Source organism: Hippocampus comes, unplaced genomic scaffold, assembly GCF_001891065.2.
Source record: "Hippocampus comes isolate QL1 unplaced genomic scaffold, H_comes_QL1_v1.1 scaffold122, whole genome shotgun sequence".
Taxonomy (NCBI): domain Eukaryota; kingdom Metazoa; phylum Chordata; class Actinopteri; order Syngnathiformes; family Syngnathidae; genus Hippocampus; species Hippocampus comes.
In genome coordinates this window covers 3,474,821-3,502,205 of record NW_017842059.1, presented here as the reverse complement: position 1 = coordinate 3,502,205, position 27,385 = coordinate 3,474,821, and the positions used below count along the sequence as shown (strand labels likewise).

Below are 27,385 nucleotides of genomic sequence, written 5' to 3'. Positions count from 1 at the left end.
CATTGTTGGTTTTGTTCATTTATTTTACTGTACAATATGTCTAGTGTTAAATACTGTATTCACATATTTTCATGTATATTTTTAATCATACAGTATGTTTTTTTTTTTTCTACAGGTATAGCATCGGTAAAGAGCCCAAGACAATTAAGTTTCCCTCTTGTGGAACCATTAATCCTTTTGTTGCTGTTGTTTTCGTTTTTTAAAGGCCAACAAAACCACAGCAGGTGTATTTCCTCATGAAAGAGAATCAAATAAAGGAGATGGCACAAAAAGAATATGACAATTAGAAGAAAGCAGAGGCGCTGAGAGGATGAAAATCTTTCCAATAGTTTACATAGAACCTATAAAAGAGCACACCCCCCCACCACCCGCCAACCGCTCTCCCCTCCCCTAAATTTATGACCCTCCATGCTTCCTCACTCCTCCGCCATTCTCCTCCTCCTTTTTCCCACCCCTTCTGCTCCCTCCTCCAGACAAAAGCAGAGCTCAGCCCGAGCGTTTAAACAAACCAGAACCAGCAGCGCGCGCACACCCACACACACAGACACTCACACAATGCCATACAGCTGTGATGTGTAACACAGAATGAGGCTGAGGTAAGTTCACTGCAGCTGTTAGTGAGGATTACCTCATCGCTGTGTTTTATGGGAGTTATGAAACTTACGAAGACTTTATGTGACTCCTTAAGAACCACATGTTGTGTTCTCTTTGGTGTTGTTTGGGAATTGTGTTGTAAAAAGTGACGTGAACCTCTGAATGGAAGACCCTAATGCAAACCGCATGTACAGGAACCGTTTGCAACAAAGGTCAAGTTTTCTTTTTGTTTCTGTCTTGTATTCTTACAGAGGACAGATCTGGACCTGAAAAGCAGAGTTCTTTGGAGAAGAGCCGGCTCATGACAGCGCAGAGGGAGACATTAACCAGATCAGACTTTGGGCCCTCTCCCTCACCTTGCACCTTCTGCCCGTCAGTCCCCTCCCCTGCAGCCATTCCCTCAGAAAAACCAAGCTAGACAGTAACACTGAAAGTTCCTCTCCAGAAGCGACAGCTGACACATTGGAAACGACAACCTCGGCTGAGATGGGAGACTTGTGTCATCCTCGTGCCTCCAGCCCGGATGGGGAGACGGTGTGTGAGGCTCTGGCCCGTCACGAGTCCACTCTGAGAGAGGCCATCCGGGAGATCCACGTGGATGTCAGTGCCTTTAAGTTAGGCATGGAGCATCGCCTGGAAGACGCGGTCAGCATGAGCGGAACCCTTGGGCGAGCCATGACTCAGCTCCAGCAGGAGAACCGAGAGCTCCGCACTCAGCTGCAAGCTCTAAGCCGACAGGTGGAACTCCTCGGTGGAATGAGCGGTCAATACGGCAAGCACCACTGCAGTGACAACCAGGAGGGGACCTACGGGAAGGCTGAGTCTCCCTCTCAGAGTGTCATCCAGCCCTGCACTGCAGGGAGTCAGACACAGACCTGCAACGGCCATAGCGGTCACATCGACGCCGCAACCAACAATGCAACGCGCTCCTCGTCCCCCAGCTCCAGCAGTCCCCCGGTCACTTCACGAGTTTCCGCCATTGTGACAGGTCCTCTTTCGAGTAGCAGCCCGACCACCGGCCGCTTCTCCAGTCGAGCCACATTTGCAGTCTCCAGCAAAACCAATGTAAGTGAGCGACCATTCATATTTTCACCATTTTTATCTGGCAAACACTCCACACATTTTTGTCAAAACCACCAAGTGAGTTGCAATGAGCACACCAATAATTTGAGTGGTGTTATGGCAATATTTGGGCATATTTATACTATGCAGTTAATCAGTACATTTCAAAATCTAGTCCAATTTTCATGTCTTTTGTCCATATCTAACTTCAGAGGCTGCTAGTATGTCTAATTTAATTGGAAATTTTTTTTTTTTTTTTTTTGTAACTTGCATCTTTATTATTTTAACAACATACAGGACCATGCAAGTCTGAACATTTGAATACAAAGGGTTTCGTATATTTCTACCCATAGTTAGTTTCCACAACAACGTCCATGTATGACTGGGAAGATCCTTTAACATAGGAAACAACAAAATAATGTGCAAACATTTGCGACAGAAAAAAGAAAAAAAAAACATATAAAAAATACAATAATATATTGTGATCAACAGTAACAAGTGTTCCTTATTTTGGATTTATATCTGTAATCTACATTAACTTCACCTGATTTGTGGTGTCATTCTCTCATTCATTTGTTTTTTATATTCCTCCCATTTTTCCCATCTCGTTTTAAACTTCCCTACTTGGACCCTCAATATGTTTTTTCTTTTTTTTTTTTGAAGTAACAGCTACTCCACATTGTTCCATATCCATCTCCAGAGAGTATAGAGTGTTAGTGCCTGTGTGTGGGAACCACTGCTTCATTGCTCTTTGCCATATTTGGACTGATGAACAACAATCGGCTGAATGAGTTGTGTAATACGGATGACAATTTATCAAACAATGGCCCTTTTCTACTTTCATCCAGTAATTATAATGCAATTTTTCCAAACTGGGAAAGGGCTGCTTGTGGCGAAGGGGCAGATTGTGAGCGGAGCTGGTGCTGTTTGTGTCGTGGTTGCTTGGATGTGTCAGTGTGGTTGGGAAGCAGCACTCCACGACACTGTTACTATGTCATCAGACAATGCATACTCCTGAGAGGTATGGTGAGGATGGACGTGCGCTTTTTCAGCCTCGAGGCAAATATGTGATGCTAATGTAAAGGATCCTTGCTGTGATCCGTGAGGTTAGTAGTACACGTGACTCCTGTTTTTTTCATTCTTAAATACACGAGACGTCAGATTTCAATTCAGGAGCACTAAATTGTAGAATGTCTTTTGTGCCTGTCTGTTTCCTTGTCACGGTGCGTTTGTCTGCCTTTTTCCAAGCGGTTTTATCTTCACCTGATAAACAGCTTCCGTCTTAATCTCATGTTATCACGTTGCGCACGCACTCATTCACTAACAGGAAGCCGCATGTGTTTGCAGGTTTGCTTCTCCCCCCTCTGCTCGGTGACACACAAATGTCACATTTTTAAAAAAGGGTTTCTTTACTTTATTTTTTACCTTTGTGAATATGAACTTTTTCTCATTTGCCCCACAATTTAAAAAAAGTCAGTGTAAGTTTGACTACTTTTTCTTCCGACAAAAGTAACTGCACGCTCTTCTACATATTGCAGGTGTGCTTCATTTGTAGTGAAAGCAAATTAATCTTCGTCCTCCTTATTTTAATTAACACTTGGTAACTTCAGGTTGTTGTTTTTCTACCCCAGGTACAATATTTGTTTTGTATTTGTGTGGAGACTAAACACCTTGCATAGCTTGGCAAATGAACTAGGAAACTTACATAGAGAAGAGTATTGAGTTTCAGTTGGAATTTTGCACCCAAAGCCCCCCAATCCATCCAGAAATCTTGGGTTGTAAAATTGGGATGAGTGCAGTCCAAAGGACAAAAGATTTGCGGATAAGACATATAAAGGTAGTCGGCCTTTTCCAAAAAAGGAGAATGATGCTGTTAAATGAACTTGTTTGTAGAAGTCATGTGGCAGCCCGTGTTCCAGTGGTTAGCGCATGGACCTCACAGTGCAGAGGTACCGGGTTCAATTCCAGCGCCGGCCTCCCTGAGTGGAATTTGCATGTTCTCCCCTGCGTGGGTTTTCTCCGGGTACTCCGGTTTCCTCCCATATTCCAAAAACATGCATGGCAGGCTGATTGGACACTCAAAAATTGTCCTTCGGTGTGAGTGTGAGCGCGGATGGTTGTTTATCTCTGTGTGCCCTGCGATTGGCTGACAACCGGTTCAGGGTGTCCCCCGCCTACTGCTTGAAGACAGCTGGGATAGGCTCCAGCACCCCCCGCAATCTTGTGAGGATTAAGCCGATCGGAAATTGGATGGATGAATGAATGTAGAAACACCCTGCGAAAGGTGAAAAATGTGAGGTAGGAATTTCCCCAGCAGGAATTTTCGTGTATGTGTATGTGCGTGTCTTGTCCACGGAAACCAAGACAACGAGTATTAGAAAAAATGATGAGATTTATTTGAGAAAGAAAAAAAAACATGGGGAGAAACCGTTCACAGATCTGTCAAGGGAGCCTTCTTCCCCCTCCGCATTGTGCGCTCTCTTTTTATCTTGTTTTCTTCTCTTTGGGAGGGGTTAAGGTCATCACAATCAGCATTTTGAGCAGCTACACACAATTAGTGCATGAGCAGGCAACTTTGCTTATCTGCAAATAACTGGTCAGCATTCAATTGTACGAACAGTTACTTACATTTTCGCACAGTTATATGTCAAATTCCCATTCCATGGGTACCAGCATGTTAAAATATGTAAAGAGTATTTATAATTTACATATTTGACACAAAGATTACAACAGCCCACGTATTGACTTAACTCTTGTTTCGGTGGCGTAGAAGGCGGCACCCGCTTGACTCACACAGGCTATAGGTTCACTCAGTGACTCTTCTGCTGGAGGTGCTGACGGTCTAGATGAGTTTTTTAAATTGGAGAAAAACACGGTGATGGCTATGACATTCATCTTGTCATCTTATTAGTTGAGATGGGTTTAAAGGTTTTTATCAAGTTCAAGTCAACTTTATTGTCAAATTTGCTACATGTGCAACATACAGTACAGATGAAATTTCTTTCCTTAGGAGAGAGGAGCCGCTGCGGGTGCCCGCGCCGCCATCGAAAGAACAGTTAACATAAAATGACAATTTTTTTTTTTTTTTTGTGAAGACTGTCACTGTAGCATTCGTCTGAGCTGTCACTGCTTCATTGTGACGTGTCTCAAAAACAGCTGACCGGGTTGGGAAACCTTCAAAATAAAGCTCCCCGACCGGGTCAAGGCTTCGAACCAACCTGCCTCCGCCACCATTGAAGCAATATGTCTTTGTTGGACACAACAAAAGGAACGTTTATAATAAAATGTTGAATTTAGTATTGATAGATTCACTGCCAACGTAGGGTTGGCAAATGAGGTGGCAAGGGATTTGGTAAAAGGAGGTCACTGCCACCCCTTACCACCCTTAAAATCTGCCGATGCAATCCGCATACTGGTTTATTGCCTGGGATAAACTAAGGATGTTTATGAAGACAGGAGTTATAATTAGGGGCCAATATTTGGATCAATGGTCTTGTTTCACGATTCCCCTTGCCCTTAATGATCATCTCTTTGTATGGAGTACAACTGCTTTGCCATTGCATTCCTAGTACGTCTAGTGAAGTGTAACAGTTTCAGGTATACCTTCCAAGATATTGCAACAAGACTAAAACAATAAAAACAGACAACCTGGATACTTGAGGCACAACATTTCATTGTTGTCACGTGTCATGTTAACAAGGTGCACAAGCAAATGTCATTCATTTCGCCTCTTAAGGTGACTGTTGCCTCACTGTAGCCTTTTGGTGGCTACATCAGAGGAATGTTATCGGCTGTGAAATCACATGGCCGAAGCGAAACAAAACAAGGGCACCTCTGTTTCCGTGACTCTGCAGGAGATCCCCTGCTGTCGGTCAAAAGTTGCACCGGGAGTCTGCTGCCATACTGTCTTTGGAATGGTTCGTTTCATTGGGGTTTTTTTTTAACAAGATTGCCACTCTTGCGCTTCCTGTCCGGAAGATACCGACGTGGATGACGTACGTGCAGTTCACTTGGCTGTTCAGACAGGTCTGTTGGCTTTAAAACACTGACAGTTTTACGCACTGACTGCAGCATTCTTTATCATCAATCCAAGGTGAATGTCTTTGTGCCAAAGTGATGTGCACAGGCCTGTTTGTCTCCAGATACCACACAAAAAAAGGTGGAAAAATGAGAAATTCACAAAAAAATAACAAATACTGTATGCAAAAAAAAAAAATATGTTGTGGATATTTTGAAGAAGTCTTAAAATATCCAATAGCTAACCAAATAAAGAATGTTGTTTCTTTGACATGAGTGTACAGCGACATAAAAATGGAATCTATCCCTTTTGCGTGTTATTGAAATCTCTTTGGGTGTTTATTTCATTGAGACACGATCATTTTTATTTTTACTTTATTCTTACTTGACTATACAAAAAGGCTTAATTGACTGCTTCTGTCTACTTTGACACTGTAACAGTTTAATTAAGTGCAAAATTTAAATAAACGTATGAAACTGCTGTCAGGCTATTGAATAGACGGATCTGAAAACCTGGACTCAACCCACACTCACCCATTTTTAATATGCTTATATTTATATTTTATAGTTTATATTTATATTTATTTATATACTTTTTGTTCTTCTACTTTCTCCCTTTCATAATTTTGCTTAACTATTAGATCGTTAGTTAAACTGTATGTGAAATGCTTTTTTTCTCGAAAATGCTATGAATCCATTTCGATGTTTTTTTCCCCCCCAAATGATCTCAATTGATTTCAAGTTTACTATTCTTAAAATGATCCTGTGAATACAACTGATTGCCTCAATCTGAGATTGAAAGTGTTCAGCAGATGTTAATAGCATCTGTAGTGTCAACTCAACTCAACTGTATTTATAGAGCACTTTAAAACAGCCATCGCTATATACAAAGTGCTGTACATGGAGCAAATATCATACATACAACAATAAAACAACAAATTATGAATAAAGACAGTTGAAAGCACCAAACAGTAAGACAAGTCTGAGTCATGCCGTGTCAAATGCCATAGAATACAAATGAGTTTTGAGATGAGTTTTAAAGATGGGCAGCGAGGGGGCTTGCTGAATGTTCAGTGGGAGGTCTCATTCCAAAGAGAGGGACCAGCAACGGAAAAGGCTCGATCCCCTCTGATCCTCCGATTAGTTCTTGGTACTTCTAATAATGTCTGGTCCGCAGACCTGAGGCGCCGGGCAGGTGTGTAGGGGCGGATGAGCTCAGAGAGGTAAGGTGGCGGGCGCGAGGCCATTTAAATATTTGAAAACAAATCATAGGATCTTAAAAAGAACTCTAAAATGTATCGCAGGGTACACAGTTGTCACGGTATGATGACTCCTTTTTAAATTTGGCCATCTCCCTTTGAAAAACCTCTCGTTATTCTTTACGACTGTGATTAGATGATGTTGATTACCGTATTTTCCGCACTATAAGGCGCACCTAAAAGCATTCAATGTTCGCAAAAGCCGATACTGCGCCCTATAATCCGAAGCGCCTTATATAAAGCGACTGTAACTCTCTTTAGAGTCCCCATTGAGTTGCTTCCCTGTTAGTGTGCTTATGCCATCTCGTGGTGATTACGAGCAGGAACCAATTGCAACCTAAAATGGTTCTGCCCAACACTAGTTGACATGTGCAGTCGCCAACACACACTCAAACAGAGAACTACTTCGTGAGCTCTGCGCAGCCATTATGAAACAAAAATTAAATCAAAAGTATAGCTAACTACTGACTAAACGAAGGAAACAAGCAAGACTTCTAAAGATATTTAGCCCCTTGTGGATGTGAGCCCACGAGGTTGATGTGCCTTTTTGTTGAATCAATTGTCTTCGTAACTTTTGTCTTTCATTTATTGTTTTGTTATGCCATTTGTATTTATATGTTTCATGTCCGTGTTTGTGACCAGTTTTCAATGTTACAGCTGCAGTGGTTGTGAAGGCTCTTTATAAATGAAGCTGAATTGTATTGTATTCCCTTTAGTGCATCATCATCTAGTGGATGCATAGCGTAACCGCAGCCACTACTGTAGCTTCTATTCTACACGCCTTTTATAATGCAGTGCGCCCTATATGTGAAGACAGTTTTCAAATCGGCCATTTATTGAAGGTGCGCCTTAAAATCTGTCGTGCTTTATAGTGCAGAAAATACGATAAATTGTAAATCCATTGGTTTCATTTGGTACGGTGGTCCAGCACTAAGGTAGTGTCAGTTACTCTGGCTAATTTCCAAAAACATGCTCTACCCCCCCCCCCCACTCCCCCTCCTCACATGAGTTAAGTCAGCTGGGATAGACTGCAGCCCAGCAGTGACCCTGCAAATGAGCAGCTTTACCTAATGGATGGATGTGCGGACTTTCATTTGCAGAACGTCAACCAACCGATCGAAACTCAAGATTAGCTTTCCCAGGTCAGAGGGGAATCTACTGGTCTCAATCAGAATGGAGTTTCGATGCTCTTGATTTATGGTTCAGTACAAAACTTGCATCACATGTTAGATAAGAGCTAATGACATCCTGAGAAGGGAAAGTCGAGCTTGGGGGCAGTTATTATCCATCGTTTAACCATTCAGTCCATCTCTCACTAATATTACACAACTCTCACACCTGATGCTTATCGACACACGCATGCTACACACAACTCGCTTGTCACTAGCTAGTCCAGAAGATGGATTGGTTAATTTCATGGGGCTTTAATGTGCTGATCTCAGTAGAAAGAGAATTATTTACCTGGTCTGGAGAAGATTTGCAGACACAGAGTCGCCAGTATGCGGTCTTTGGACTTAATAACAGGGATTTTCAATGTACCTGTAGACTAGGCTAACCACTCACAATATTTTTGCCAATTCAGATCAGTAAACATTTGGTCAAACCAAGACCTGGAATATTTTCTCGGCTTAAAACAAAACAAACAAGGAAAGCAATTTGCATGTGTGTATCAGTACTGTACATCTTTTTGAGATAATTTGTTTGCCATACATTTGATTGATAAATGTAAACCGAATGGAAATCAATCCCGTGTTGCAGGCATCATAACATGTTATAAACATTCACACACACACACATGCGCGTGCACACACGCACACACACACACACACACACACACACACACACACACACACACACACACACACACACACACACACACACACACACACACGAAAACGTTCACGCTGCCAACACGGGATTGATTTCCATTCGGTGACTCTCAGTAGGAATGTGAATGGTCGTTTCCAGAATATGTGTGTAGTCTGCCTTTTACCCAAAGTTAGCTCCAACTCACCCGTGACCCTTAAGAGGATACTGTAAGTGAAAAAGAAAATAAAATGGATGGATGGGTTTCATAGCTTGGCTTAGTTTCGGCGGTTGAAAAAAATACCTTCGCTATTTTCTATAGCGCTTGTCCTCATTTGGGTTAAGAGTGATCTGGGCTCCATCCCATTGGATTTTTGGCAACGGGCGATATACGGCGATAGATAAACGGGTGCTTTCTCTCAAAATGTCGAGCTGAGGTGTCCTGATTTGGGGAAAAACAACTGTAACACTCTAATGATGTGTGTCATCGACCCCAACTAAATGATAGACAACGTTATGAAGCCTGCAATTAGCGGTTGACACTTTCAAGGGTGTCAAAATGAATTTGGATAGGCTCCAGCTCACCTGTGTCCGAAATGAAGACGAGCAGTAAAGAAAATGGAGGCATGAATTCTGCGATTCACTGCTTCATGCTTTGTGGATAGTTTTTATTTTTTTAAGCTTTTTACAACCAGAACAAATGTCTCTGTGAGATTCTCTTGAAATTGTACTCCAAAGATCTTTTTTTTCTTTTTTCTTTTTTTTAATGAAAGCACATTGGCTATGTTTTCATCATGGACGGTTCCACTGCTGAGCAGGGAATAAGCGGTTAAGATATTTATCTCCATAAAAAGCTGAAATCGGACATTTACAAACTGTCTGTAGAGACTCGCCATATAACTGACAGCTGACCTGGGCCAAAACTCATCACTCCTGTTACTGAGGCCTCCCCTCCCCCTTCTCTCTGAGATGGTCCCCTTCCAAACTTTACTCCCTTATGGGACTATGTAGTATACACAAATGTGTAAGACAGAACAGGAAAAAGACACACCTACAGCTAATTTTGAGTGTTGATTGAAAAAAAGAGTTGGATATTGTGAAAAGTTTGCATCAAATTGAAAGAAGTGCACAAATGAGAATAGTGTGGGTAAGTGTGTGTGCATGTGTATACAAGGGGGTGCTGGGGGCGTTAACAGAGGTATGTGGCTACTCCCTGGCTACCCTTGGCTCTCTTAATGACTTCCAGACAATAGGCTGTGTTCCCGTCATTATGGCTGTGGAAACAAGTTAATAACTGACCTGCCGGTGGGACACCTTGAATGCCCTCTGGCACCACTCATGCTAGACAAAATCAATATATCCAATATCGTGGCGGTCAGCTGCATCAGGAAGTAATATTTCCATTTTATTCACTCACCGGACACAGCATTAGGTTTTTAAATATTCTGCATTTACAAGAAGGTATTCATTTAACAACATAGGATATCCCATTTCGGCTGAAGAATGGAAAATTATGAAAAGCATCTCTGGTAAAGTCAGATGAACCCATTCATGCACCTCGTAACCTGACAACATGATAAGATGCCCACTGTAGTAACGGAAAGGGTTAAAATTAATAACTCAAGCATGACGTGAGAGGTTGTTTTTAGTTTGCTTCGTAGTGAGCACAATAATGCCCACAAAAAAACTGCATGTAATTTCCATAATACATCACAAAGATGTATCACATGGGCCAAGGAAGGCTACATAAAATTTCCGTGCAAATTAATATAACAGCAGTGCTGCGTAAAGTACAAAGTAGTTTGCGGGTGCAAGTATGAGCGGAATGAAACAGTATCTCCTTCTGCACCTTGTGGTTTTCGATCAAGCAAGTCAGACAGGCCTGTTCAGGATTGTTTGATGGAGGTCTGCGCTCTTCTCACTGTGAAGGTAAAGGCAGGATTTTCTTCAGTCTTTTTTTTTTTTTTTTCATTGCACGGGCCGACCTATGATTGTAGCTGGTGAGTGCCTTTAACACTGTTTCTGTTGAGTGGTGAACTGGTCAATTTGAGATGAGAGCAGTCGAGGTAGGGGTGAGGTAAGAGTTGGTATATGACCCCATCAATAAACGTAGCTGGCAAAGATTGTGAGAAAACTGACCAAACAATGTGTTTATTTACACTATTTAAATACAATAAATGGAACAAGAAAAAAAAAAATATTCATCCTTAGGAAGCTTGTCCTAATTGGGTCTCGGATGAGTTGAAGCCCATCCCAGCTGACTTTGGGAAAGAGGCGGGGCAAACCCTGAACTGTTGCACTCAAAAAACATTCTGGATTGTTTTGTCCAAAACAACCCAATCCAGAAAATTGCGAAATGTTGAGCCATGTGGTGAGTCAGTCCATTTAGACCCGATTTGGTTTATTTTTGACCTAATTGGTTTCAGAGATTGGACACTTTGTCCTGTGTGTTAGTAAAATTGCTAACTTCTGTGCAGATCATAATCATTACATTCATCTTACAGATCTAAAAAGACATCACTCAGTGATTCCAGATGGTAGCCTGCTATAGAATGAACTATAATTCTGATTAGACTTGTGACTGTGCATCTTGTCCGACTTTAATGTGTTTGGCCGAAGGGCTGACGTAATACCGGTTGATGTGATGTCAGCACACTCCGTGGCCCTGACAACAATGTCCTTTCCAGCTGAGTGCTTGAAAAATAGCTTTGTCGTTAATCCCGGTCACGTGGCTCCACATCAGGCCTCAGGTTGTGAAGTGGGGGGTACACTTAAAGCGAGCATGAAAACAATTTTGAGAGGCGTTGACTAGTGAGCTCACCTGCTGTGGTTTTTGGCAAGCATCAAGATTTCGTAAACGTGTGGTGAGAAATAGCATCAACTCCGCTGGAAATTAATGAGTGCCTCAGCGAGGTTGTACTCGGGTTGTGTTCGTGACTTTTGGGGCTGGGTGGACTGAATATAACCTGGATTCATTCTGCTGCGGCAAGCTGGAACCTCTTCCATCTGAAAGGCATACTGCACGATGGACTGGTCACCGGGCAATCACATGGTCAATCATAGAGACAGACAACCTCCAGCTGAACCCACACTGTGAATTGCCACACCATGAGTGATTCAGCACATGATTCAAATAACCAAATTCAAATTATTTTTCCTCCCATACGTCTCATGGCAAAACCCAAAACACAAGAAATTGGATATCCTCATGAGCACGAGAAATAGTCTGCTTCACAATTCTGAGGTTCTTGTTTCGGCCTGAGCCAAGATGTGTGAATATGCATGTGTATGGTTGTTGGTTTATATACTGTAGGCAATATACAGTATATGGCCTGTCAACCTGCCCAGGGTGTTCCCTGCTTCTCACCAAACCCATCTGTTGCAGCTCACGTCCATCCATCCATTTTAAACACTGCTTTTCTCATTCAAGTTGCAGGGGAGCCTATCGTTGCATACTCTAGACTGGTTGCGAGATCATTGCAGTGCGGTCAAGCTAACTCGTGACTTATAAGGAAAAGCGGTATAGAAAATGGCTAGATGGCGAGATGGATATGTCGGATGCCAACCAGCCAGGCCAAATGCACAAACGTGGATTCAAATCTCAGTGCAAGTGGGCACATGGATTTGGGGGTGCTGTGGGGGGAAAAACTAATTCCCTTTAGAGACCCTCTGTGTCAGTGCCGCAAATTGAAAATGCTAGTTTCAAGTTCCGCTGTCATTCAAGGGTCCGCATACCGTATGTTCTGCACTTAAGGCGCTTCGGAGTAAAAGGCACACCTTCAATGCATGGCCTACTTTAAAACTGTTTTCATATATAGGGCGCACTGCATTATAAGGCGCATAGAACAGAAGCTACAATAGTGGCTGCGGTTGTGTTATGCATCCACTAGATGGAGCTACTTTAAAGGGAATATAATACAATACAATACAATACGGCTTTTTGCTTTCTGCAACAAAGCACTTTACAAAACATTTAAGATACTACGTCTAAGAAATTGATCCATATATAAGGCGCATCGGATTATAAGGAGCACCACTGTCGTTTTTTGAGTGGTCGACTGGTTAGCGCGTTGGCCTCACAGTGCAGAGGGGCAGGGATCGATTCTGGCTCCGGCCTTTCTGTGAGGAGTTTGCATGTTTTCCCCATGCCTACTGCCCGAAGACAGCTGGGGCTCCAGCACGCCTCGTGACTCCTATGAGGATGAGCGGATCACTAAATGGATGGATGGATGGATAATCTAAATTAACCGTGTTTTAACTTCTCCACAAAATGCACTCAAGTGTGAATAAAAAATTCAAGGGGTATAAAAAAATGGTCACCAAGTTTATGCACACGACTTTAGGACTATTGTTCAAAGGTGTGTTATGACTGTGTTTTGATTGGATTGGACTAAATCAGGCTCAAGGTTAAATCAGGGTTCAACTTAATGTGTTTGGTAATGCTTCTACAGGTCTTTTCCCGTGTTCAGGAGGGTCCACATTTGTCATAGTTTCCTGACCTCTCAACGAGCATGTCAAACTCCCCCTCAGCTTACTGCATCACTGCCAGGAACTGAGAATCACAGAGTGAAGGCTGGAAGGAGGAAGGTGGGCTGCCAAGATAGCCTAGATAGGGGAGTTACGCTCTATTGTTGCCATATGTTGTAGATAACGTGTACTTGTAGGGAGAACTGGAGTGGAAAATCAACAGAATACCATTTGTTTTGTACACAACTTGAACTGACTGACAGTACAACATTTGTGAATGAATAGTCAACTATTTCTAGCAATTTCACCACAGAGAAGAGCTGTTTGGAGAACTTCAGTTTTTCAGAGTGTTGAATTACACTGAACTGTATTTTTGAAGCCCCAATTTACAAAAGAAAGACTACTAAAGGATAAAGCTACAACAGATGCAAGCACTTTTGCTGACAGAGGCCTGGACAAACTCTAATGAATAAACCCTGAACAGAACCATTTCGTGTGAAACAGTCTTCTATCAGAAAGAAGAACGGGGCAAGAAAAAAAAATGCACAGAAACCAACATTTTAAAAGTTTCAGGATATAATAGTGACACGGTCATTTAATTTACATTTCCGTAATGTAATCTTAACGATAAATGTAGCAGCGTGATTAGCGATCAGGCAGCAGAGCTAAAAAAAAAAGTGTTGATATTTCTGAACAGCATATCATCTTCAACTTATAGTTACATTAGCGGGTTAGAAGAATTTGGTACATTATGGGGAATCCCTCATCAGTCTCAGCCTATGCCAGCATAGTTTGGAGATGATTCACAACAAGCCTGAGCTGGCCCTAACGATGAGCTCTATCAAAAGAGCAGCTTAAAGTCTCTCATTAAATATGACGGGACATTTTTGAAGCTCTGCAGAGGATCCTCCGCAGTTTAAATATACATTCTGTACGAGAGAGAGCACATATGAAACACGAGTAATAATAATTTTTGTTACAAGACTGCACAGCAAGAAGGCTTTCTGGCCGGATGCACACCTGCTACCTATTGGTAATTAGGCACTGGCTTTATTAGGGCTGTCTTTCGTACTCTCACTTGCCGGAGAATTGCTTGCCGTGCCACTGCTTTGCCCATTGTGTCGGTACTTACCTTTTCGCATTTCGTCTTTGTGCGCGAGTTAGTATTGGTGTTGTATTCTCGGTGTGTATTATATTGCGACAAGTTTGTTTTTTCCCCCTTGCCTTAGTGCGAGCGTTTTTTGTTATTCGGTTTTTACGTGTTTTCCTGGTACTCGTTTTTTGCCAGCGTTTTCTGTTGTCTCGTTTTTGCGGTGCGGTTTTTGTTAATAAATCTTATTTTCATACGGAGTTCTTGTTGTTGTCTGCTGTTTCGGGAATCCTCTAGATTAATTTTGGTTGCGAATGAAGCGGGTTCCTTTCCGCTTTGCTCGCAACGTGACAGTTTTCTTCAAAAAATAATCATAAAAATGATTGATGATATAGAAAATGATCCCAACCATGAGTTTTTTGATCCGTTGCACCACTAAGTGGTAGGCACCACAAAACTCAAGCAAGTTCCATGTTCATTTAAATAAGCACAGAGTACATCTGGTTAAATATTGTAAAAGTTATCAACAAGTCGAGTGTGTGGCAGAAAGAGGTTGAAAACAGTTGATGATGACACGTTATTCTTGCAAATGAAGAGCAGCCAACAAATAGTAATGTTCGCGATTCTGATTCACTTGCTGCTCGCGACGTCAACGACAGTTGCACGGAACAATAATGGCCATCCAACCATTTTCTAATCCACTTATCCTCACAAACAACCATTCCTACTCAAAATCACATCTAGGGACAAGTTAGAGTGTTCCATTAACCTGAATAATGGCCATGTATTCATTAATTAACTTAATGATCCGCTCTTACGATAAAATCAGAAATACGAACAGATGCGCATACAAATACATGTCCTGTCACCTTATTTTTAGCCTGTCCAGGATCATCATTGCAAACTTTGCAATATGTTTGCAGCCTCCTTTGCCATGTATTTCTAAACACAAATACACGCACATACTGTATATTAGAAATGGCTTAAATGTCTCTGTAAAACAGGTATTAGGAGCTGTTTTCCTATTAAGGTCTTTATATATATAAATATACATATATATATATATATGCACACACACACACACGCACACATACGCGCACACACACACACCCAAAGTGTTATTGGTTAATTATATGTGCACTGCAATTGGTTGGGTGTACGGCTGGGATAGGTTTCAGCTCACCCAGAACCATAATGAGGAGGATAGGCACTATATATTGATGGATGACACATGTTGGCTGACATGTTGATTACGACTTAAATAGATGTAGTTGTGATTTCTACATTTCCATCAGCAAGTAGTCTTGATCATCAAATCCCACACCAGCTGCTCCCAGCTCTCACGCTTCCATGGAGATACCTGTGACAGCTAAACAATATCCTCTGACTAAACAGGATGTGGCACTCACCAATGCACACTCATACCGCCTGTTTAAACAGAAGGGCTTCCCAGTGCAAGTGATCCTTTAGCTACAACCACTATTGTGAGTTTTGCAAACAGTCTTCTAACTGTTTGGTCCAAACTGGAAATACACTGAAAGGGATGGCTAATTGATGAATATAATTGAATGAACACTAACGCTAGGTCTGATACATGCAGACTGTCCACAGAATATGTTTCATACTGGTAATTACTGTTTAGCATGCCCATTCTACTTTCTCTGTAGTACAAAATAGTCAAACCTACAGAGTCTTACTATTTTGGGGGGCAGAGAAAAGTGCTTTGGCCCCTCGCATAGGTGGTGAGCCCATGGGGAGGAGCACACATGTTGCCTCTTCGGGCAAGCTTCATAATATAGAATACCTTCATGGACACACTTCAGTCGAGTTACCGACTACCACAATCATTTCAAATGTTGGGTGAATGGGGTTATTGCTTGTAATGGAGAATGAGGCCAGTCTATTTTGGTGCCATCTTGTTGTGACAAGTGCTACTTTTAGCTACTTATCAACAGAAGGCAGACTCTCCAAGAGTCTTCTTGCATGTGTCAGTAAAGAGTAACATGACTGGTTCCTAAACAGAAGATTCCAGTGCAAACCAGTTGTTGATTGTTAACAAAACTCAAGAAAGTTCCGCGTTCATTTAAATAAGCACAGAGTACAGCTAAATGCCACCATAATAGGAATGCTGGATTGACCTCAGAGTCACTGTAATTCTTCAGCTAAACCAATGAGAAAAGACAAATTCCAGCCAAACATTATTTTAGGGGGAATTAAAAAAAATACCTTTTCACATTTGCCTACTCAAAAGCGTTTTAATTACATTTTCGTTTTAACATAACTACTAAACAAATAAACGTTGGATGTATCATTTGAATTGAAAGAGATCGCATCATGTTTATAATTTAGGAACGTTGTCTGTAGTAGCAACAACAAAAGGGGGGAAGGGTGAACTTGATTTTAAAGTATGATGTTCTTTAAGACAGGTTCAAAAAATATTTTAATGCAAAACAGAAAATAAATCAAAAGTGACAAACATTTGCCTTCAGATTTGGAGGAATCTTTTAAAAACTTATTTTTTGACATGACATGAAATATACAGAGAACAAAGAGTAGGACGAAATACATTTTTTTTAACTTCCTGCTCCCTTTTGAACATATAAACTGTGCTTAACGATGACTATAGATGTGCTTTCTCTTCTCATTGATGTTTGTTTTAACTTTCCATTCTAATCTTTTCTCTTACTCGCTTATATGTTCAATAAACAAACAAACAAAAAAAGATCAACGATAGATTAATAGTGTTTCCACAGGGGTAGGGAAATTCACAAGCATTGCAAAACATTTCCCTAGCTGAAGACATCCACTATTATCTTTTCAAAAATAGATTGCTTATACCCACTCTACTGACATCATCATGACAATTCCCACACTCATGAGAGCAGTGTTGCTGCGTGATGGGCGTGGCCTGACCTCAGGTATCCTGTCAGTCGTGTGTGCCGTGTGAAGTGTTGCAGAGTGTTGTGCAGGCAAATCACAAGTGCAGATAATGGAGAGAGTTGACAGGAACTGGAGCAGCCTAGCAATTGTGTTTCCCTTCTCTGACCCACATTGGATTTTAGGGAAGCTCCCCTTCCCACAGAACTGACATTCAACAATTTGTCTCCTTCCTCCTGCTTGATAGTCAGCTGTTTCCACTTTACAACCACTTGCCTCTGTCTCATTTAGAGATATTCATTTGTGTTTCCCATGTCGGTGTCGATGATAGCATGTTCACTAGTTATGCGGCTCTGCATTTCCCCTTCTTACTACTCGCAGACAACCTGAATAGCATGAGCCTGCTTCAATGCACAGGCTGGTTTGATTCTACGCATGGTGACACCGCAAACCAAGCGGTGAAATGGCCCAGTGATTTCCGCCAAACACATTCAGCTCCACTCTGACAATTTGAAACGGCAGCAGCTGTTCACTGACTTCCATCACGGCTACTTGTGATTTTACCCCCTGAAAAGCCTTTTTAAAAGGTCTCTTGTCATTTTTGACATGGTATAACCTTGCAAAAATGTACACAGCTATCAGTTTCTCCCATTGACCCCTGTCATGCCAAAGCGGTATATACAGTCAAACCTCGGTTTTCGAACGTCTCTGTTCTCCACCAAATCGGTTTTCGACCAAAAATTTCGAGTTTTTTTATGCCTCGGATTACGACCGAAAATCGGTACACGAACAAACTGAGCGCACTTGAATGCACCACTTGACTCCTGTCGCCTTCCTTACGCGAGGAAGTGACGCTTCCTCGTGTCGCTTCCCATTGTGAGCATACTTGTTGAATATGTGTATGTATTAATAACATGTTCATTTTGTTTTCTGTTTATTGAGAATTGTATTATGACTTGTTCGAATAAAGATTCTATTAAAAAAAAAAAGCATACTTGTTGAATAAACTTTTTTTTTAAAGAGCGTGGTTTCGGTTTTCGAACAGCCTTCTGGAACGGCTGATGGTCGAAAACCGAGGTATGACTGTAATCACTTGAGTGTTTGACGAAGAGGTCCACGTGACCCACAGCTCCTGCCAGTTCCATATGGCAGTTATTTGAAAGAGAATCACGTTTGACGCATCTGTCTTCTTTAATTAGGTACATCTCGGCAGTTTGCATGTTGCATGTTTATGGGAAAGAGTCATCACAGCAGGAATAAAATATACAGCAGGACCTCTTACACTGAGGAAGGAAGCTGGCCCACGTGCTGAATGATAAATTCATGTTTCGTTACTAACAGCACATGAATGAAGTAACACACTTTGTATGATCCAAGTATGACGCACAAACAAAATTCTTTCCGAATTTCATCCATTAATTGGATCGCTGGAAGACTGGAGGACTACACAAAATCTCGTGTCTGCTGATCATCCAAATTGTAATCAGTCCCCGGTTCTGCAATGAAAGTCATGAATGACGTCACACTCAAAACAACATTCTAATTGCGTTATACTGTATGTGTGTTCCAGAGTATTGAGCGAGAGGAGCCAATAGAGGTTGACCAGGCCCCGACACATGCGTGCCTGGAGAATGGACACACTGCGTCAACAGGTACCCGCAAGTGTTTCTCATCATGCCAGTACAACATGTTCTGAAACTCAAAGCTCAAGCACAAAACTGACGTCAAGCCAATTGACTGAAAGGCTTTTAAAAGAAAAGAAAAAAAAGACATTTTACTCCTAAGTCTCACTTTAATGGGGGATGTTGAGTGCTAGCCTGTTAAAATTGTTGAGTAATGTTTTCTGTGGTTCTGGGAGAGATTTGTCAAGTCTGGCAGATTAATTCCAGACTATTTCACAGTGATGTCATCACTGTCAGTGCTCTGCTAGTTCTCTCCTGTGTTTGGTTAGAGAGGTTCAAACAAAAACTGTTACTGGACTTCATGAGGGGAAATGTCAGTTCGAAGTGAAGATGCTGTTTACACAAAATCAGAGAGACTATCTTAAGTGTTAAGTTTGAGAAATGATTTCATAATGATGATCAGAATTAAAAAGAAAAAAATGAAAGGGCACTTTATTATACAGTAAAGCGTAACGTATTTCCTTAAATGATGAGTGATTTTGTAGGACTTTGGACAGAAGATTTTCAAACCGTATACCCATCAATCATGGGCAGATGACCTCTTGTATCGTTTTATGCAGGAGCGGTGGGGCTGCTGTGGATGCCCTGGGCCCCCACCCCGTCAGCCCCACTCTTTGGACCCCCTTGTCCTTGACACATTTGCGATGAACTAAACTTGACAGTTTCTTTGGATTACATAAGAGTTCCTAAAAGGGCCGTGCAATCAGATCCATATAGTCGGTGTATCTGAGGTCAAAGCATTGGCATCCTGACTGCATGCAAGTGATTGCCTCTAAACTTGGTCAATAGTTGGTCATTTGTCTGAGCTGTGTTTTTTTTTTTTTAAATTAAATATTGAGCCATGTTGCCATCATCTCTCGACATGGATTTCTTTCTTTCTTTCTTTCTTTCTTTCTTTCTTTCTTTCTTTCTTTCTTTCTTTCTTTCTCTCTTTCTTTATTTCTTTTTATGTGATCTCTTTATTTTCCTCCAATAAGAACATTCCTTGCTGGTACATGGAAAGATGTCTCCACCCAGAGATTTCCCACATGAACACACAGCTCCAGTTGCCATGCGGATGGCCCACTTCCCCATCACGGCCACCACCAAGACAGCAGAACTCAAGACTTGTCCAGAGTCTCCCAGTAGCCCCACTTCCTCTAGTTTCCCTCCAGTATCAGAAGCCTTCCCTCCCAGTCAATCAACTGCCAACACCATCCAGCCTCAATCAAGTGCAGAATCCCCAGTTCAACCAGGTGACTCTGTGACAAACATGACCAAGTACATATCGCCTTTGTAAAACTCCAGACTAAACATTGATTTTTGTTTTAGTGTCTTGTGTGAAGACGTGGAACGCCATACCCATCAGAGCTGTGGGAACTTCGCGCCTCCAAGGTGAGGTTCCCAGGCAAATAGACCCTCACACTGAGACTAAGACCGCAGTTACAATTGACGGTTGTGATTGTCTTTGCAGAAAAGACGGTTTCACCCACTGCTAAAACTGTGACTTATGCAGGCTTACCTCAACATGACAGGTTAGACAAAATGGGAGTCATATTTGAATTTAAAGGGGAAGTCAACCCCCAAATTTCCTTTACAATAAAATGTTGTATGCAGCCCCACTCGTCTAAACATGGCATTTTGATTAATATTGCGTTAGTGGAATGAGTTAAGCAGTAACATCGACCAGTTTTTGTCCATCTCAGGCGAGGGCCCAGGTGAGCCATGATCGGTTGTTACCTGAGCCCTGAGCAACAGAGATGTCATATGCAGTCCAGAACAAGTGGCAAAATGTCCGCCGCCTGAGATGGATGTTGCTGCTCAACTCAAATTCCACAAACACAATATGAATTAAAATGCCATGTTTAGACTAATGGAGGCGCATTGAACATGTTATTGTAAAGAAAATTTGGGGGTTGACCTTCCCTTTAAGGCCTACTAAGACTGTGCGTCACCTACAGAGATGACAATGAAGAAAGCAAAGAGCGATCTTTTGGGCATGGAGGAGAAAGGAGGCGAGAGCTGGTGAGGTCACAAACTTTACCAAGAAACATTGGAGCTCAGGCTCGGCGGTCAGTCTTTGAGAGGTTGGACACAGACCTCAGTAACAGGTAAAGATGCTCTTTTTGTATTAGGTTGGATGAAAACGATTGGATGGTACTCACAAAGGTTGGCTTGTTATCTGTACAGTCGCCCCAAACTAATGGAATCCAAACCCAAACTGAAGCGCTCCCAAAGTTTTGGAGTTTCCAGCGCAGGCAGCATCAAACAGATCCTTCTTGAGTGGTGTCGCTCCAAGACCGTAGGCTACCAGGTAAAAGTCAATAAGTGTCATCATTTTGGACGCGACGCAGGGTCCACCCTGGACTGGTCGCCACCTAATCATAGGGCATGTACAGACAAACAACAATTCACACTCACATTCAAACCGAGGAACAACTTAGTTCATCCGCAAGTTTATGTTCATGTCTGGACTTAAAGACCGTGGAAAGTGATTTCATTTGTTCATAAATACATTAAATATGCATTTAGCTGAAAATGCGCAAAGACTGACAACAATTTATTCCTGAATTGTTGATATAGATCATTTAACTTTATTTCACCATTTCAGTGGTTGGGATTTTTTGGGCTGTGGCTGAAAGTAAGTCCAAGTACACACTTGGACTTTCTAGCATTAGTCGACCCGTCCCATCAATAAAAGTCATGAGCATCATTGCGGGCAACCCGCGCACCCCAGGTTTTGTTAAAAGAGGTTGGACTCAGTCTTATTTAGCTTTAAGCATATGTAGAAGCCATTCAAACTTGCAATACTTCCCACTGCATGGCAATCTCAAGACCAGGATGCTTAACGTAAACAAGCGTCACGTCGCTTGATGTCATCAAACTGCCATCAATCTTCAAAGGTTATGCGAACATCTTCCATCTATCCATTTTCTAATCCGCTCATCCTCACGAGGGTCACCAGCGTGCTGGAGCCTTACTTCGGGCAGTAAGCGAGGGACACCCTGAACCGGTTGCCAGCCAATCGCAGGGCACACAGAGACGAACAACCATCCGCGCTGACACTCACACCTCGTGACAATTTAGAGTGTTCCATTAACCTGTCATGCATGTTTTTGGAATGTGGGAGGAAACCGGAGTACCCGGAAAAAACCCACGCAGGCACAGGGAGAACATGCAAACTCCACACAGGAAGGCCCGAGCTGAAATAGAACCCTGCATCTCAAAATCATACAGTACCTCTTGTTCTTGTGGGACTTGGCGAACCATCTCCACAATGCAAGCACATTACCACAAATTTCAATGCGCGTGTTGCAGCACCATGCTCTTTGTCGACAAAATGAGCATACGTTGGTTTCAAACGAAGACTGTCAGACAATTTTTCTGTGATACTCATCTCCAGGAAGGCGCTGGAAACTAGCGTTTATCACAACAACATTCTCTCCTCCTTGTCCAGGGTGCCAGTTCAAAACATTGCTCTTGTAGTCACAGATTCAACTTGTTTGACAGTGTTACTTTTTTTTTTAGTCTGGCTTTTACTAGAATGTGGTTATTTTATAATTTACTGGAGTCCTCAGCTGTCTTTGGATAATTGTGTTTCAACATCAAAAACCCGATTTTTCGCACTGGAGATGAGGAGCAAATTTGAAGTGTGATCTCTGTCCATCTTTCCGTTGTTTTAAATGTTTAGCAACCCAATAAACTTAGTGTTAATGTGTTAATTTAATCTGCACTGTATGGAAGCAAATGTGGTTGGTGTGTTTTTATAAACGAGTGTTTCTGGGGGAACAGAGTTTGAAGCATTTTAGGTCACGGCTAAGTGTTTTGACACATTGCTGCACTATTACCAGCAGCCTGTGCCAGCAGCTGCATGTGGCTTGAGTTATAGTTAAATTCGACGTAGCCCCGACTCTTACTGGCTAAGAGGAAACACTCTATCGTTCATCTGATGACCTGGCATGTTCTATTTCACTCAAGCAAAGACATCATGTGCACTTGAGACACGTCTGCAACCAGTTAACGTTCACTGTGAAGAATCATGCACATTGAAGTTGAACTTTTACACATGAAAGGGGTTTTCCTTTGCCACTACTGAAATTGTACCCTTTCTTAAAGAAGTGGGCCCAATAATTATAATTTATTCATTCATTCATGCATGACCTGAGCCGCTTATTTTTACGAGGGTCCCAAGTATAGCCCGATCTGAACTGTTTGTCAGCCAATTGGAGGGCACACAACCATCTGCACTCACACTCACACGTAGGGACAATTTATACAATATAATACAATACAATACAATACAGTACATGCTGATTTATATAGTGCTTTAACAACAGCGGCAGCTGTAACAAAGATTTAGTCTTCCATTCACCTGCCCTGCATGTTTTTGGAACGTGGGAGGAAACCGGTGTACCGGAATACCCGGACAAAACCCACACAGGGACGGGGAGAACATGCAAATTCCACACAGGAAGTACAAGTAAATGTTCAGACACAACAGCCAGTGTTAAGCATCTTTTCCACACTTTTTCCTCTCTGTTATCAGTAAGGTTTTGTGAAGACATGGATCGAAAAGAAAAAAAAATATTTTTATATATATATATATATATATATATATATATATAAAGAAACACAATTGAGTACATATGGAGTTTTGACTTTGAAGATCAGCAGCCTTGCAAGGGCAATTAAAAAGAAAAAAGTTCAGCACAACTGTTACATCCATCATATTTATGTGAAAGTGGGGATCATTTTATAGCCACGCTGTTGTCTTCTTTTATCTTCCACTGACCATTTTTAAGATGTCAGTTCTTAGATTTTTTTATTGTTATTATTTATTTTTTTATTTTTTTGTCCACATGCTTGCAACAACCTTACCAAGCTTTCTTTATCTCCCCTTTTCTGCAGAACATAGAAATACAGAACTTCTCATCCAGTTGGAGTGATGGCATGGCTTTCTGCGCTCTGGTCCACTCCTTCTTTCCCACCGAGTTCGACTATGAATCATTATCACCAGCCAACCGCAAGCATAACTTTGAACTGGCTTTTGGGACTGCAGAGTGAGTGGCAGCAAATAAGTGGAGTGTCCTCGAGAAGTACACCAAGAAACAAAACGACAATGATTTATTTAATTAATATTAGCTTTTTTTTTGTGCACTTCATCACTTGCGACACCAATGTAAAGCTACATTGTTTACAGCTGTGCAGCAAACGCAAACTTGAACCGATAACTAAATTAACCCGTAACTTTACCAGGATGCTTGTCTGCTTGCAACAAAGTCGTTCATGCAGGTTTGTCTATTCTGACATGAGGAAAAATCAACAGTACTACATTACTGATAAGACCCAAGACTAAAAGCACACAAAAAATAGTGAGTACTGTGAGCCGGTTTCACATTGATTTATCCCTGTATCACAGAAGTAACAATTCTCCATTGGACTAACGTGTGTCGAACTCCGTCCTTACATCAACATTTCATACCTGTCAACTTTTCGGATCACCAACCTGTATAAACTACCAAAAAAATCCTTATAAAGAGCAAAAAATCCTTATAACATACCAAAGCATTTTATATGTCAAAATAACGGCAGAAAAAAACCCACGAAATATGAATGATATATTTGTTCCCTTGTAGAACTTGCTTGTACACTACCGAAGTATGCAATGAATACTCTGCTGTTTTCAACTAGGAACCACGTGATGTACTGGAAAGTTACCGGAAATGAAAGCATTCGAGTAGACTAGCACCATTCTGGGCAAAAGCAAACGGAACTACCTGTTAGGGGAAAAAAAAAAACAAAAACGGAAATTTTCAGAATCCGTATGATTTGTGCGATATGGCCATATACGTAATATTCACCACAAAATCCGTATGAACTATGGCTAAACCGTATGAGTTGACAGGTATGACATTTATACAAAAAGGTCACCTCTCAAACGGCCACCTTTGTGAAAATATCAAATTTTACTGAAGCTGACCGAGTCACTTTGTGAAACTCTTCTTCCTACTTTTCTGTATTTGAGCACCCCTAGTGGCCAAGGTGCACACGCCAGAAGCACCACAATGCCTGGAATTGATTTTTGGCATTCATTTCAATGGGGAATATGATTGCAGATAGTATTGTTTCGCGTTACAGATGTAACAGTACAGCATTGTATTATCTTTCGCATATTTCAAGGTTTTTGTTGTTGTTGTTGTTTAAAACTAATGGACAGGCTCAACGAAAAGATGTGTCCAAATTTCTAGACCACGTGAGATGCATACATGTGTAAGTTGAGGGGTTCGTAGGTTTTGAGTGGAAGCTCTACTTTAAGAATGGGCAAAAGGAGAGATGGAATCCTTTGAACTTAGCTTTTATTTTTCAACGTCTGCTCCGCTACTCACAACACGAACATACCCTTTTCCGGTAACAAATACACTTCCTGCTTCTCTTCAGCCAATCAGACGCAAGCAACGTAAGAATGTTTCAACAATTATTAAACGGAGTATAATTTAGGTAACTATAACATCAAGGAATATAATGCTCAAATATAAAATGAAAATAATTAATAATTTAACTTAAGCTTACACATGTATCCACTGAACACAATTTCAGTTATATTTAAGGTCTTCATAGAAATGTTGATTTACTTTTTACATTGTTCCTTTTCATACATAGAATGTGTACAACTGGTTATTTTACTGTAAATCTGAAGAAAACAACCATGACGCCGAATGTATTTGATCATTAATCTCACTTAAACAAGATCAGGCTGGTGTATGACGAGAGCTCCAATTCATGCTCTGTTCTGTATCTCTCTGCCTTTGTCTCCAGACTGAAGGCTGGCTGCGACCGGCTCATCGAAGTGGATGACATGATGATTATGGGTCGGAAACCGGATCCAATGTGTGTATTCACCTACGTTCAGTCGCTCTACAACCACCTGCGCAAATTTGAGTGACAATCCACATACACCGCAAATCGTGCCGTGATCTTTTCCAAGCCGTCTTTTCCACTGCCATATTGCAAGGAGCCACATAAAAGGCATTTTCCTCTGTGCCCAGGAGAGAAGTCAAAGAATTCAAGACTGGGCTGCCCTCGTGTGGTTAATTGAAGAACATTCGTTCCAATTTTAGAGGGCTCAACCCAGAATAGTGAATGCGTGTACGTGTGTGTGTTTGTGTATTGTACAAATCAATGAAGACAACACGTTGTTGAGTTCAAATATATTTAGTTTGTATGTTTTTTTGTTGCTTCTAACCCTTTATTATTCCCACATGTTGAGTATTTTAACCTTTGACACTGCACCAGAAGGGACACAATTTGCAGCATAAGCAAAGAACTGAAATAAATGTAGGCAATCATTTTGTAAAATAGTTTTGATTATGAAATGTATTCAAGTGTTATGGAGAATAATAAATTGAGTGTTTCTAAAATGAGACCACACTATGCTGGGATGTTGAGTTGTTAACATTTAATAAAATCATTGTCAGCTGACAGAAAAATGCGTTACATTTCTTTTCAGATGCTACTTCTTGAATCCACCCGTCGTTACAAATTCCATATAAGCTTATACTTGCTGGAGACCTCGCTAGAAAATTATTACAGCAGCATGACAGCAAAAGTAGTGACATGACAGGATGTCTGTTCCACTCCAAATAAATGAATGAATAAATATTATTATTTGACATCCGGTCATTGGGGGAACACTGGCCAACAGCAGTGGTATCTGAACACCAGCCATTTTGACCGACAGTTTTTAAATTAATTAATTAATTTATTTATTTATTTATTTTTGCTCAGCACACATTCTAATAAGAAAATTAAACCTGACCTCTATCAAACGGTTACCATAAGGTTAAAATGTTGGAAGATACCAGTATTTTTTCAACATTAAAATGAAAATTAAATAGTCTAGAACAGTGGTTCTTAACCTGGGTTCAGGGGTTCGACAGAGTCTCTGCCATGGAGGTTAAGACGCACGCGACTCAACATGTCAATTAGTTATGACACGCCCGCTTGGCCATCACTGGCTGCAGATGATCACATTACATTGCTTGTCCAATCAGTGCTGCGGGAAATTTAGTTCGCATAGTAGTCAACGTGTGACTGTCGTGATAGTACGTCATACAATTAAAACAACAAAAAAAGTACACTTATCTCTTGAAATTGTATTTACTTTTTTCTGTTTTTAACAAGTGTGTTTTTTTTAAATATCTTGAATTTGTAAAAAAAAAAAAAAAGTATTTATTATTCATTAATGAAGGGTTCGGTGAATGTGCATTTTAACAGGTTGGGTTTGGTACCTCTAAGAAGGTTAAGAACCACTGCTCTTGAACATTCATGGAAGAATGAACATTTTAACATTTTATTGAATTTGAACATTAAAAAGTAATATCTTCACGAGGATTTCCCCAAACTTTGTGATGAAAAGGGTTCACCCACTTTTACACGATTCACGTGAACTCCAGATTTAAAAACACCCTGTGAATGGATAACTTGGATGTTTCAGTCACTGGTCATTGGTGAGGAAAAACGACAATATTATAATAATAACTCCAACTAGTCAT

The 27,385-nt window shown here is 41.2% G+C and overlaps 1 protein-coding gene across 2 annotated transcripts; it reads left to right on the top strand.

Annotated features, from left to right (window-relative positions):
* Window positions 1-485: 485 nt before the first annotated feature.
* On the top strand, window positions 486-26,320 carry smtnl (smoothelin, like). Of its 2 annotated transcripts, XM_019861586.1 has the most exons (11): window positions 486-596; window positions 846-966; window positions 1,040-1,659; window positions 18,743-18,824; window positions 19,832-20,089; window positions 20,166-20,228; window positions 20,308-20,368; window positions 20,795-20,944; window positions 21,024-21,147; window positions 23,742-23,893; window positions 25,650-26,320. In XM_019861586.1, the coding sequence occupies exons 3-11, from the start codon at window positions 1,081-1,083 to the stop codon at window positions 25,774-25,776; spliced, it is 1,596 nt and encodes a 531-aa protein (XP_019717145.1). In that variant the 5' UTR covers window positions 486-596; window positions 846-966; window positions 1,040-1,080; the 3' UTR covers window positions 25,777-26,320. The 2 variants fall into 2 exon arrangements, with proteins under 2 accessions (XP_019717145.1, XP_019717144.1); XM_019861585.1 differs by having other exon boundaries at window positions 846-1,659.
* Window positions 26,321-27,385: the final 1,065 nt, after the last annotated feature.

Coding starts and splice junctions, on each gene's coding strand:
- smtnl (XM_019861586.1), top strand. CDS start 1,081: ATGGGAGACTTGTGTCATCCTCGTGCCTCCAGCCCGGATGGGGAGACG. Junction 21,148..23,741: donor CCAAGACCGTAGGCTACCAG/GTAAAAGTCAAT, acceptor CCTTTTCTGCAG/AACATAGAAATACAGAACTT. Junction 23,894..25,649: donor CTGGCTTTTGGGACTGCAGA/GTGAGTGGCAGC, acceptor CTTTGTCTCCAG/ACTGAAGGCTGGCTGCGACC.